The 14,915-nt window shown below is 38.9% G+C and overlaps 1 protein-coding gene across 1 annotated transcript in view; it reads left to right on the top strand.

Annotated features, from left to right (window-relative positions):
- LOC114004940 (ankyrin repeat domain-containing protein 26-like) overlaps window positions 1-11,608 on the top strand; it is a 12,142-nt gene extending 534 nt beyond the window's left edge. Inside the window, exons 2-5 of the mRNA XM_027766056.1 lie at window positions 1,592-1,812; window positions 3,713-3,941; window positions 9,473-9,518; window positions 11,481-11,608. Of these exons, the coding sequence (XP_027621857.1) occupies window positions 1,592-1,812; window positions 3,713-3,941; window positions 9,473-9,518; window positions 11,481-11,509 (525 nt within the window). The 3' untranslated portion in view covers window positions 11,510-11,608. The remainder of the gene's footprint in view (window positions 1-1,591; window positions 1,813-3,712; window positions 3,942-9,472; window positions 9,519-11,480) is intronic.
- The last annotated feature ends 3,307 nt before the right edge of the window (window positions 11,609-14,915 follow it).

The following is a 14,915-nucleotide window of genomic DNA, read 5'->3' as shown; positions in this document are numbered from 1 at the left end:
GGGCACGCCCGCACACGCGCCCGGCATGATTTTTAAGCCACCGTGTCCAGGACACGAACCACGGTCGACTACATGGGAGTCCAGCAACATAGCCATTACGCTAACTGCTGGGTCCCTGTACTTCATTTCTTCTTATTGCTAAGTACTACCCCATCGTATGGGTATACTTTACATTTTATGTATCCATCCAGCACTTGATGAACCTTTCTTTGGGTAGTTTCCACTTTTTGGCTACTGTTAATAATGCTATGATATTTTTTGTGCAAGTTTTTGTTGTTTGCACCTGATTTCATTTCTCTTATGAGCGGGACTGCTGGGTCTTATGGACACTCTGTGCCTAATCTCCTGTGCAGCTTCCAGTCTGTTTTCCAAAGTGGCTGCACCATTTCACATTTGTGTATTGTATGAGGGCCCTAATTTCTCCATATCCTCGTTAACTCTAGTTTCTCATCTTTTTTAATTGAAATAGGATTCCATTCTGGTGGTGTAAAGTGATGCCTCAATTTGGTGTTGATGTGCATTTCCCTATTGACTAATGATGCTAAAAATCAGTTCATGAACTTCTTAGCTATTTCTGCATCTTCTTTGAAGAAATGCCTATTCAAAATCTTTTTCCTTTTTTTTTTCCTTTTGGTTGTTGCCATCGGACATGTGTACTCACCAGAGAGAGTGAGAGGCAAAGATACAGTGAGAGGCAAAGTGAGAAATTACCCTCCTCAGGGGAGATGGCCACACCACAATGCCCCAATACCATTCTCCTTCTGGATTTTAAGCACACATGCACACATGACTGGTGTGATTTTCAAGCCATCAAGTCAGGACTTAAATAGTGATTGGCCATGTGGGAGTCCAGCACCTTAACCCACCGCGTCACATGCAGGCCCTATTTTTTCTAATTTGTAATTGAGTTTGTCCTCTTAATTTTTAATGGTAAACATTCTTTGTATATCCTAAATTACAAACTCTTTATCATGCCCACAGTGGAATATAGTCACTTTGAAATCCTTTTTCCTGCTTTTCTTTATTCTGTTAGGATTTTGGGGACACACACACACACACACACACACACACACACACCTAGAGTGTTTTTCAAGCTGTTGTGGTTGGGACTCAGATGACAATAAGCCATGTGGGATCAGATTTCCTTAACCATGAGGCTATGGGGCTACCCAAAAAAGATAAATCTAAGATAATCACTACTTGAATATCTGTGTATTTGTTTGCTTTAGTTTTGACTTACTGGCCCAGAGGACAATTTTAAACATGTGGAAAAATAGGTAAAATTTAAAATATTTATCTTTGGGGCAGCACATGACATGGAAGTTAAAGGGACTGCATCTCACATGGTTAACTACATGGTTTAAGTTCTGGACATGGTGGCTTGAAAAACACACTGGGCATGTGTCCGTAAAAGCCCAATATCCCAAAGGAAAAATGGAACCAAAGGGATTTTGGCACTCACACCCTCTCTATCTCTGTCTCTTTCTGGCAAACCCATGTGTTTTCTAGCCATTAAAAAGCTGATTTTCTTCGACAAATACACAATTAATAATGTTAACATCTAAAAATGTATCATTTTAATTTGTTTTAGGCACAAGCAGTATCTCAAGAAAACTTAGAACAGTTAAGAGCGAATAATGGTGCTTCATCGATAAGTCAGATGGAACTCAGAATGAGAGATTTGGAATCTGAACTCCTCAAAATAAGAGCTTCTCAAGAAGATTCTAATAATGAAACAGAATTAGAAAACTATAAGCGACTCTGTCTAGAAAAGTCACAAGTTATAAAATCATTATCCAATAAACTGAGAATGTAAGTCAAAAATATATAAGAATCATAGAAAATAAATTAAGCACATTAATTTACCTCTAAAGATAATTTTTAGTGATAGGTTCGTGAGATTAGTAGAAAGTGAAAGCTGACTAAGAATGAACTTTTTAAAAATGATGTTATTAAACAAACTTTTTTTTGAGAGATTTTTGCTACAAGGCGTGTGCACTCTCCAGAGAGACAGAGAGAGACATAGAGACAGAAAGTGAGAAATAACCCCCCAGAGGGGAAGGCGTGCAATTCCCTGTCCTCCATTCTCCTCTCGGGATCTTGGGCACGCACGCACACACGCCCGGTGTGAGTTTAAGCCACCAGGTCCAGGACTTGAACCGCGGTCGACTACATGGGAGTGCAGCAACATAGCCATTACGCTAACTGCTGATCCCAAACAAACTTTTCTTTAGAATGTTGGTCCAGAGCAGTTTATGTCTCTGTGCCTTTTTTGGTTTAATATGGTTTTCATTTTTTTCTCCCTTAATATTCTCATATAGTGAGGCTGATCTATTAGTCTTTCAGCTTAGTATTTTTGAAACTTTATAATTTAGACAGTGATATTGTTAGGAAATTCATCTATACAGAAATATTGACAAGTTTATTTTTGAATGGTCCCAATTCAAATCCAGCTGCTTTAGTGTAACTTACTCCTCTCACATCCTAGCACTTGTCAAATGAATTTTCCTCGAGTATGACCTCTGGTATCATAAGTGGAGGGCCCTGGACACCAACTATCCTTTGTAGTTTTTCCAATTACATAAAGCCAGAGTTGTGAAATAGGAGAGGTTTTAAACAGAAATAGAAAGTGTTTAAAACAGGGCATTGGTCAGCCTGAGGCGACTTGTGGAAGGCAGAAAGGGCAGGCTCTGGGCCTCGAATATCCTGGTAGTGTTATGAGTTTACTGCCTTTAGGGCTGCATTAGTTCTTCTTGATCACCAGCTCTGCTTTCTCATTGGCCCCTAGAAGGGTTGCTTTGGATTATTCCTCAGTGTCTCATGCTTAGTCTCTCCCAGGTAACGTGTGAAATATACAAAGGTAGAGAGAATAAGTGCTTGAAGATGTCTGAGAAGATTTAAAAAAAAAATCTTTAAACTGGGTTACTAAATATAAGTATTTTTCGCTTTAGTTTTTAAAATTGTATATATTTAGGAGTACAACATGATATTTTGATATATTTATATGAAGTAGCTCTTAGAGCCAAGCAAACTAACACACCCACCATCTTGAATAGTAACCCTTTAAGCACAACGATTTCTAATGGAATATTCCCATTTCCTCAGGGATCTTCAACATGAAGCCCTTCCAAGAGGCAGCTGGTGTTAAACCCTGCATCCTCAATATCCATATCCTCTCCCTTCCCTACTTTGAATTACTTGTTAGTTAGGACTCCCTCTAGAAACAACTGGTCCTGGGAACCAGCAGTTAGCGTAATGGCTATGTCGCTGGACTCCCACGTAGTCGACCGCGGTTCGTGTCCCGGACCCGGTGGCTTAAAACTCACGCCGGGCGCGTGTGCGTGTGTGCCCAAGATCCCGAGAGGAGAATGGAGGAGAAGGGATTGCAGCATGGCCATCCCCCTGGGGGGGTGATTTCTCGCTTTCTGTCTCTGTCTCTCTCTGTCTGTCTGGCGAGCGCATGCGCCCTACAGTGAAAATCTCTCCAAAAAAAAAAAAAGAAAAAAAAAGAAAGAAACAACTGGTCCTCGTTTGTACTATTTTAAATCGATAATTCTGTACAGGATCTGAGTTCTGACACATTTTCTATACTACAACATGAAAAATCCCATTCATTATTATCCAGCTTTTTTTTTTTTTTTTAAATGCAAGCATTTAGGAGCCATTTAGAGAAAAATGAAATACTAATCATTTGTCTTTTCAATGTCCACAGGGCTAATGAGGAGTTAGCAGCAGCTGAGGCCCAACATCTTGTGGAGAAACAGCGGAATAGCCCTTTACCCAACAGTCGTACTACAAGACGAGTCCTAGTGTCATCTACTGTTGTAAATCCTGATAGTAATTTAATGTGCAGCAGAAATCTCATTTCAAGAGGAACTTTAGTGCTTCCTAGCTCAATTTCCAGGCCTTTGAATAGCAGCACGGAGAACGATGTGTTCCAGGTTAGTTATATGGACCTTGCCTTTTTCCTTTGAATTTCAAAGTACCAATACAATGTGCTTTCTTTTTTGTTTTTATAAAATTAATTGTTTAGTTTTGTTGTTATTAGTTTTTAAAATTTTGCTACAGGCTCACCAGAGAGACACAGAGAGAGAAAGAGGGAAAGTGAGAAAGCAAGAGTCAGATCTAGGTCTCACACTAGGGTGGCCATGTAGTCGTTCAGCACCTTAACCACCACGCTGCCTGGGGTCCCAATGATTTTTTTTTCTTTTGGAAAGGTTTTCGCTATAGCACACGTGCACTCGCCAGACAGACAGAGACAGACAGAGAGACAGAAAGCGAGAAATCATCCCCCAGGGGGGATGGTCACGCCGCAATCCCTTCTCCTCCATTCTCCTCTTGGGATCTTGGGCACGCATGCACACGCACCTGGTGTGAGTGTAAGTCACCGGGTCTGGGACTCAAACCGTGGCCGACTACATGGGAGTCCAGTGACACAGCCATTACGCTAACTGCTGGTCCCTACATTTTTTGTTTGTTTTTAATTTCATGAAGTAATATGCTTAATTAACTTATACATGTTAAGTAAAGGCCATATCATTATCTCTGTTACTAAAGAAAAAAAGAAGTTTTACAATTTTTAAAGTCCCTAGAGCTCTTATTTTGAAAAGATATTCATTAATTCAATAAATGTATCAAAATTCAATAAATGTATTAATATTCAATATTCAATAAATGTATCTAAACTGACATACTTTAAATTTTTAAAAAAACATTTAAATTAGATTTTAGAATTGAATATTATTGCCTTGTTACTGAAAGTACACTTTGAGATGCTTGGACAGACTGTTAATTGCTCTTAGTGTGACCATGGTTCATAACACTTCAGAACATTCCTGCACCACCCCTGGTTTATCATGCTTTCTCCAAATACAAACCACATAGGCAGGTTTATTATTTAAATAAATTCAAGATAAATACCTTCCACTATATTAATTAAAGAAAATTGTATCACTAAAAAAAGATGAATTTCTGTTTTTAAGTTAAAATTATCTTTTTCTTACATGAGTACTTCCTTAATTGTTACTTAGAGAATTTTTATAAAATGTTTGTACTGCTTGGCAGTTGTACAATAGTTTTGAAATAGTTAAATTAAGCAAATATTTGGGGACCAGCAGTTAGCGTAATGGCTATGTCGCTGGACTCCCATATAGTCAACTGTGGTTCGCATCCCGGACTGGGTGGCTTAAAACTCACACCGGGCGCGTGTGCGTGCGTGCCCAAGATCCCGAGAGGAGAATGGAGGAGAAGGGATTGCGGCATGGCCATCTGCCCTGGGGGGTGATTTCTCACTTTCTATCTCTCTGTCTCTCTCTCTGTCTGTCTGGCGAGCGCATGCGCCCTATAGCGAAAACCTCTCCAAAAAAAAAGTATAGGGAACCAGCAGTTAGCGTAATGGCTATGTCGCTGGACTCCCATGTAGTCGACCGCGGTTCGTGTCCCGGACCCGGTGGCTTAAAACTCACGCCGGGCACGTGTGCGTGCGTGCCCAAGATCCCGAGAGGGGAATAGAGGAGAAGGGATTGCAGCGTGACCATCCCCCATGGGGGGTGATTTCTCGCTTTCTGTCTCTATGTCTCTCTCTGTCTGTCTGGCGAGCGCATGTGCCCTACAGTGAAAATCTCTCAAAAAAAAAGTATAAAAAAAATTAAGCAAATATTTCTGTGTGTGTGTGTGTGTGTGTGTGTGTGTGTGTGTGTTTTCCAAATTTATTTATTTATCCCATGAGTGAGAGAGAGTCTTGACACCACAGTCCACCCTCATGTTCGGCCAGCCCAGGTCACAGGCACATCCATGCCCAATGTACCAGGGAGTTGTCTGGATGAGAACTGGCCACTTTCCTGTGTGGATAAGCCCTCCAGAGCATCGAGCTTTACTGCTGTGTCACCATCTGCCCCAAACTATTTGCATTTTAAAAATGAAGTTCATTTATGCCTATCTTGTCACTATTTCAATGATTAATGATTAAAATGGCAATAATATTTAAAATCTTGAAGTAGCAGCTATCATCAAACAAAATCAGTTACAGTAAGAATTTCTTATCTGTGGGGTAAGTTCCAAGACCTCCAAAGGTAGGGGGTGCCTGAAGCTGTGGACAGAACTGCATCAGAGCCACATTGCTTAAGAGAACTAGTTAAATGACTGTTAGTATTTAAATTCCAAGATTCTAGCTAGCTGATATTTGTTCATTTGTTTTGGTTTTGCCGAAGGGGGTGTCCCAAAGAGAGCATGTACTCGCATGAGCATGAGACAGAGAGGAGAGAAATCACCCCTGAGGAGGGTGGCCATGCCACAATCTCTTCTCTGTTCTCTTTTCAGAACTGTGGTCATGAACATGTGAGGGGTGTGATTTTTCAGGCCACCAGGTCCAGGATGGAAACCATGATCGACCCTGTGCGAGTCCAGTGACTTAACCACCACAACACCTGCCAAAACCACTGATATTTTTCATCATTTTGTCTGCTTAGTTTTTTGATTGTTTGTTTGCTTTTCTGAAAAAAATTAGAGGATGAAGGACTAAATGCTTCTGGGTCATAAAACTAGACTCTTGGGTACACAAAGAAACTGAATGTTAAATACTTGGAAAAATTTAAAACTTGATACAAATGTAAAATGTTAATAGTTCTTACCAGAAAAATATCAGATAATGTCTAATTTCACAAGATGAAGATGAAAGAAAATGTAGGGACCAGCAGTTAGCGTAATGGCTATGTCGCTGGACTCCCACGTAGTCGACCATGGTGGGCGTCCGGGAGCCAGTGGCTTAAAACTCATGCTGGGGGCGTGTGCGTGCGTGCCCAAGATCCTGAGAGGAGAATGGAGGAGAAGGGATTGTGGCATGGCCATTCCCCCTGAGGGGTGATTCCTCGCTTTCTGTCTCTCTGTCTCTCTCTGTCTGTCTGGCAAGCGCATGCACCATATAGCAAAAAATACCTCTAACAACAACAAAAAAAGAAAATGTAAATAGAAATGAGATGCAAGACAGTATTTTTGACAAAATTTATTTCTTAAATTTTTTGTAGATAAAGAAATTTTTTTTTTTAGTATTTCTACATCAGTGGAAAAATAGTTTATTTTCAACTTCAGAAGTTCCAACGTTTACATAGCTTCTTTTTTTAAAAAAATGATTTATTTATGTATTATCATTATTATTTTTTCACACGAGTTTTGTCAGAGAAAGGCAGAGAGAGAAAGAGAAAGAGAGGGAAAGCAAGCTGCCAGGTCTGGGATTCAAACCATGGTCAGCCATGTGGGAATTCCAATGCCTCAACCACCACACCACCCGTTGGCCCCCTACATAGCTTCTTTATGGGGCATTAGTTTGCCAAATCATCGTAGACTGAATAAGGGAGATTAAAAATAACAGTCTGTCGGGACCAGCAGGTGGCGTGGTGGTTACGGCACTGAACACTCCCACATGGCTGGCCACGGTTCAAGTCCTGGACCTGGTGGCTTGCTTTCTCACTTTCCTCTCTCTCTCTGTGTGTCTCTCTCTGGTCAAATTTAAAATGAATGAATGAATGAATGAATGAATGAATGAATGAATGAATGAATGAATGAATGAATGAATGAATGAATGAATGAATGAATGAATGAATGAATGAATGAATGAATGAATAAATCTTAAGAAAAAAATAACAGTCTGTCAAAAAACAAAGATGTCTTCATAATCATAACCCATTGCCTTGAAAGAGTTCTTATACATTTGTTGTTTACAAAATTTTTATAATTATGCAGAGTGCTTCTAGAGTTGCTAGGCATTTGTTTCCACTAGGGAAATATCAAATAATGCTATGAGAGCTGCTCTTTTATATTGTCATAACTAGATGTTATTCAGCTGCATGAGAGTTTTGTTTATATTTCCTTGAGTAACATTGAAAAACATAGATGCTTTTTTTTAAGGAAAGAAGTAGTAGGGCCAACAGATGGCCCAGTGTTTATGTTGCTGGGCTCCCACATGGCCAACAGAGGTTCATATCCTAAACCCGGTGTCTTGAAACTCATGCCAGGTGTGTGAGAATGGAGAAGGTATTGTGGCATGGCCGTTCACCTCTGGGGAGTGATTTTTCACTTTCTGTCTCTGTCTCTCTCTTTCTCTGACAAGCACATGTGCCCTAAGGCAAAATCCTCTCCAAAGATAAAAAGGAAGGAAGTAGGTAGTATGAACTCAGGGCTCAGTAAGGAGATTTCAAGCCCCTTCCTGCACCGCTGCTAATTGGCTTTCTGACCTCGTACAAGCTGTGGTACTCTGAGCCTGTATTGCCTCATGTGAAAATACAGGCTTTGATTAAATCATTGCCCTTCATAGCTTGATTTTTTTTTTTGGGGGGGGGAGGTTTTTCTAGAGGGCGCATGCACTCACCAGAAACACAGAGAGACATAGACAGAAAGCGATAAATCACCCCCCAGGAAGGATGGTCATGCTGCAATCCCTTTTTTCCATTCTCCTCTTGGGATCTTGGGCACACATGCACACGTGCCTGGTGTGAGTTTAAGCCACCGGGTCCTGGACTTGAACCGTGGTCAACTACGTGGGAGTCCAGTGACATAGCCATTATGCCAACTGCTGGTCCAAATAGCTTAATTAGTTTTTGGAGAATAGTTTTTGAGGCAAATTTTCTAAAATTTTTGTGTTCATATGAATAAAGAAATGCTTAGTCATAATACACATACCACACTATTTTTGTACTTAATGTACTGCCAGTAGAATTTTCATGATATTATGATATCATAAATTTACTTATTAAAGTTTCTGTGCTAAAAATTAACATATGGAACATACTTTAAATTCTTAATTTTTTAAGAGATATTTTTCTCTAGAAAATATGCTCAGCAGAGAGGCAGAGAGATAGAAAGCAAGCAATCAACCCCATGAGGGGATGGCCATGCAATAATCCATTCTCCTCCATCCTCTTCCTGGGATTTTGGGCAGGCACGCACATGCACCCAGTGTGAGTTTTAAGTCACTCAATCTGGAACTCAATCCATGGTTGCTTACATAGGAATCCAGTGATGTAACCATTATGCCATCTGCCAGTCCTTAAATTCTTCATTTTTAAAAGTGGGAATGGAAAATTTATTTTAAGGGAAATCCATTAAAGTAAAAAAAAACTGATTGGAATGAGTAAGAAATGCATCCAATGTGAAATGACTTGAATTGTTTACTGTTTGTACTAATAAGATAAAGTAGCTCCCTTCTGAAATGTTGTACATTCAAAAGACCCATATTAATTTTACTTTGAAACATATTAATCCAAAGGGATTAATGCATGTATCTTTCCTGTTCTCTAAACTTAAAATAAGTGTGAATTTTATTTTATTTATGAGATTATTTTTCTATGCAAGCAACCCTCAAGTTAGATCTAGTTTCAAAGTATTATTTAAAGGCCACGTTTTGTGAATGATATGTTATTCCTAAGACAATACCTCTTGGTTAATTTAAAGATTATAAATCATCTTTGATTTATTTCAGACACAACTGGAATTGATAAGAAATATAAGTAGAGAACTAAGTGAAGGTATGTTGCCAAAATTCATAAATTAAACTTAGATTAATTAATTGACATCTGAAATAAACAAGTAACAACTGCATTCCTTCCTTTTGACTGGGGAATAGATAAGACATTAAATATTTTTTTCTTACACATAGATGTAAGAAACAGGCAAGAAGGTGAGAACATAAATATTCACACTCAAAAATGTACTTATTCATGATGTACCATAGCTTTTAAAAGTCTTGAAAAATCTGTGTATCATATTTCTTTCTGACTATACATTTTCTTTACTTCTGCCATTCCTGTGGAACTGCTATCTTCCACACTGAAACTATTCTCAGAAAACAAAGGCATCACCAACTCCTCAGGCTTATTGTAATAATTTATGAGGCCAAAACATCCAGACAAATGTAGTAATACTTAATCTAGCAATTACAGTTCATATGGCTATCCTGTGACATCTGAACTTTCTTGTCATTTACTTTGTTATTGGTTTACCTTTTTTCCTTTTACTTAATTCATTAATTGATATATTTTGCATTTCATCATTGTGTATTATTGCAGTATACCAAATGAGTTTACCCATTGTGAATACACTGTATATTTTTGCAGTCAAAGATGTTACCATACATATTATCACCAACAGATCATTTTTCATTTTTTTGTGTCCCTTACATGTTTTTCTTCTTTCTTTTTCCCCTTGATTCCCTCTCTTTCACCCTCCATTATTTTCCACCCTCCTCCCCCACTGTCTTTAGTTTCCACAGTTTCCCACAATGTCTCTGTACTTTCCACTCTTTCCGTTTCTGCCATAGACTGCAGACATTTGGTATATACTGAGTGGGAACATACACTGGTTTATCTTTTGCCTCAGGAAAAGTTCCAAGTTCTTTAGCTTGTATAAAATCCAAATCTATTTTTTTCCCTAGTTGTTCAGCCTTATCTCTTGTCACTTACCCATCTTTGCCCCTTTATTCTAGCATCTAGCCAAAGTAGACTACTTACAATTTTATAAGTGTTTTTCCTCACACCTCTAGATTTTCAGATTTGCTTCTTCCTTCTATCTGGAACAGTTTTTCTTTGTCCTTTAGATGTTAACTTACATATCACCTTCATCAAAAAGTCTGCAATGTTGACACAACATTGGGATAAATGTCCATTTTGTGTATTCCCATGATGCTGTTTCTATCTTTTATAGTATCTATGACCCTATATGGAAATTGACTGTTCTCTATTTTTCAGCTTATAATATATGATTGAGGGGTTACTGTATCATTATCATCTTGTAATTTTGTTTTTTTTTGTCATAGTACTTTAGCACTTGGTTGTCAAATAAATAAATGAAGAATGAGAAGAACAGAAGCTCTGATACTTAAACACACTGATAATTAATTCAGCATGCAACTCAGTACAAATTATTTGTAATGCAAGTTAAGCAGTCCTGATCTGAAAAACTGAATCTGAACTGCTCCAAAATTGGAAACTTTTTGAGCACCAGCAGGATGCCATAAATGGAAAATTCCATACCTGACTCTATATGACAGATTGCAGTCAAAACATTACAATACAAAAATATCACAAAATCAAAAATATCAGGCTATATGTATAAAACGTATATGAAACATAAATAAATTTTGAATTACACTTGGGTTTTATCACCCAAGATATTTTATTAGGTACATGTAATTATTCCAAAATCTGAAAAAGTCTGAAATCTGAAATAGTTCAGGTGCCAGGCATTTTGGTTAAGGGATACTCTGCCTAGAGTGATTTTGTACTGCACATGAACATACATATTTTTCATGGATATTCACACCAGTCTATTCTTACTTCTTTTTTTATTAAACCAACTTATACTTAGTTGTCTGTGAAGCCTTTTAGGTAAAGGATATATTAGGTCAATGGGAAAGGCATTATGTATTTTTCTATGCAGAAATGTGTCATGACTTTCCCAATGACTCATAATTCTTTCTCTTTTTTCCCCAGTTGCTACTGAATTTGGATTTTTATCCTAGAGCTTCTCCTCAAAGATCTTATAAGTGAAACCGAGCTTAAGATTTACTTTTGAGAGCATTGTAAGATTATGGACAGATCTCAAAGAAAAATTATATGATATGAAAGATTAGATTTTATTGACTGGATTGTTTAAATAACCTTTTAATTGTTTTCCATTAAACACATGACATGTAAAAATTTTTATTAAAGACTTTTTTTATCATATGTGTGTGATGAACATTTTTATGAAATTTTAAACTTTTCTCAGTATCTATAACTATAAAGTGAATTTTGTAAATGAAAACCAGTAATATTTGTTTTTCTATAGTCAAATTGCCTAAATGACACTGTTTAAACTATCCCCACCAAACTTCCATTGATATTTAGTGGAGGGCCAAGTGGCTTATTGGGGCCAGCAGGTTGTGTAGTGGTTAAGATGCTGGACTCTCACATGGCCAACTGTACAGGGGTCTTAGACTCTGTGATCTGTAAAACATGTTGAATTTGAGTGTGTATTTGTCCAGGATCCCAAAAGGAGAGAAAAATGGAGGAGAAGGGATTGCAGCATGATCGCAGAGGTCTTCTCTGTGCAGCAGGTCTGGAGGCACATGTAACTCAGATCCATTGCTGGTCACTGTCCATTTGGACTGTTAACATCTGCTTGGTTTGTCCATGGTAAAGCCACTATTTATCCTTTGTATTACACAAGACATCTTGTGTGTAGTTACTTTTGAGATTCTAAATATCAGGTTACTCCTCAAATTTTCACCCACTAGATTTAGCATGCATTGATGATTCCTTTTTAATTCAATTTTTAAGAGGACTGCCAGAGAATGATTTTCTTATTCTTTCATTTTGCTACATTGGTAAACAAATAGACTGAAAACCAAGCAGCCAGCAAAAAATGGGGAGAAGAGAAAGCTTACTATTACAGTGTTTAGACATACCCCTGATTTGGCCATAGTGGCTGTTTCAAGCTGACCCCATGACCTGTCCTTATTTTTCTGTGAACACATTTTTACTTTCTGGTAAAAGGTATTCCAAGCTCCTTTTGTATTTTCTCTGTCTAAGCCCTGGAACTGGTCACTTTCTATACAGATTCCTTTGAGGGAGAGAATGATATTTAGAAACCAACCTCTGGGCACTATGGTAGGTGTGTGTATTTGCTGCTAGGGTTGTCACAAGCTCATAGATGCCGTAGTGAACAGCACAAGGAGACATACGTACATGTGTACATTCATCTGTATTTCTGCCTCAAAATATACTAAAGACTGTGACTTCATAGCCAAACTTCCAATTCCAGTTCTATTAGTCATTCTAGTTCTTTCTTTGTGGGAGGCTGCGCACCAGCAAGTCTGCTGAGGCTATTTTTCATGAGTCTCTTACTATTGCCATCTTAGACTCAGAGAGCAAACAATTACAGAGGCCACAATTGGCTCCCTTTCAAAAACCTCACCTTCAATACCACACTCTGATTGGCCACTTCCTATAGCAAATCGGTGAGCTTAGAATCCCTCAGATTTGCATATCTGGGCACCTCATGATTGGTCCACAAAGCAACCAATCATAACTCACCTTCTACTATCCTTCATTCAACCAATCACGGCCCACCAATGTGTATATAACCACGATCCCTGGCCCATAATCATCAGATGACCCTGGAGACCCTGAAGAGTTGTGACACCGTGCCATCTCTGGACGACCCTGAGCTGCGACACCGCGCCATCTCCGGATGACCCTGAGCTGTGATGCTGCGTTGTCTCTGGACGACCCTGAGCTATGACGACATCGCGTTGGCTCTGGGTGACCCTGAACACTGTGTCTCCATGCTGCCTACAATAAAGAGACGGCCCTGAAGAGACACTGCGTCGTCTCCGTGCTGTGACAGTGTGCTGTTCTGTGCTGTTCGTCCTGTCTCTCACTCCTTCCCTCAGGAAACCTGTTTGACTGCCCTGTGGGCCAGGACATTTCTTCTCTCAGAATTTGTCACTAACTCTGTTTTCTGGCAATGACCTGGCTCCGAACATCCTCAGTATACTTGCTCACTTGTTTTGTTTTTATGTAAGCAGTCTCTCATTCCTGCCCAGATACCCTCCTCACTCCACTTGGACTCTGTACCCTTCATCAGGTTCCCTCCACTGCTGCTCTTCCCAAATGGATGCCCTCTTCACTCCAGCCTTTCTCAGACATGATGGGCCAGGCTACCCTTTCATGCAGATAATTGACCCTCTCAGGGTTCTAAAAGCTCATGCTGGACTATATCTCCACTCCTATGTGGATTCCTCCTCACCCCACTTAGCCTTTGCGACCTCATTCAATATTGTCCACTTTTGGGGCTTCTCTCACTTGAACTCCAACACTGCAGAGTGGCTCTCCCATATTCATGCCTTTCCCATCTCATCCAGGCTCCCACACCATCTGGGCTGCCGTAGCTGCTGTTTCTGTCCCTGTTACTGTTGAACTGAAATGCTCAAGAAGAGAAGAAGAAAAAGGGAGAAAAGCTTAATATACTTTATAATCAATATGCCAAACTCTACAAAGCAAGAGTTTTGATTGGAATGACATTAAATATCAATAATTGGGGGGAAGGGGAAGACATAATATTAAATTTCCCAATCTATTGATATTTTACTAGTCTTATCTTATTCAGTTTACCATATTCCCTGTAGAGAGGATTTACATATATATATATTTTTTTGAGAGGTTTTTGTTATAGGGCACGTGCGTTTGCCAGACAGACAGAGACAGAGAGACAGAAAGTGAGAAATCACCCTGCAGGGGGGATGGTCATGCCACAATCCCTTCTCCTCCATTCTCCTCTTGGGATCTTGGGCACGCACACACACGCGCCTGGCGAGAGTTTTAAGCCACCGGGTCCAGGACGCAAACCGCGGTTGACTACGTGGGAGTCCAACGACATAGCCATTATGCTAACTGCTGGTTCCCTATTTTTAAGATTTACTCTAGCTATTTGATATTGGGATCCTATGGTAAATATTATTTTTTCAATCAATTTTTTTTCTCATGTATTGCCTGTCGATAGAAATAAAGTTGATACTTTTTGTATATTGAGCTTGGATTCAGCTATCTTGCTCAGCTAGTGCATCTTATTGGAATATTTATCTGTGAATTCTTCTGAGTTTTTTGTATAGACATCTATAAATTGTGATAGTTTTGTTTCTTTCATTCCTAGAGTTTTTATTTCCTTGTTGCACTGCAATAATAATATTGAGTAAAAGTGGAGATGTGGGTATCCATGTCTTGTTTAAATTGCATAAAGAAAGCAATATTTTTCAATAAGTATATCAGGGAACTTCAAAAAGTTCAGGTAAAATGGAATTAAAGGATAAGTTTATTTTGGTGTTTTTTTTTTTTTTTTTTTTTTTTTTTTTTTTTAGGGTTTTTTTTTATAGGGCCCGTGGCCCC

Source organism: Tupaia chinensis, unplaced genomic scaffold (genome assembly GCF_000334495.1).
Source record: "Tupaia chinensis unplaced genomic scaffold, TupChi_1.0 Scaffold140464_1, whole genome shotgun sequence".
NCBI lineage: Eukaryota > Metazoa > Chordata > Mammalia > Scandentia > Tupaiidae > Tupaia > Tupaia belangeri.
This window is presented reverse-complemented; position numbering and strand designations above follow the sequence as displayed.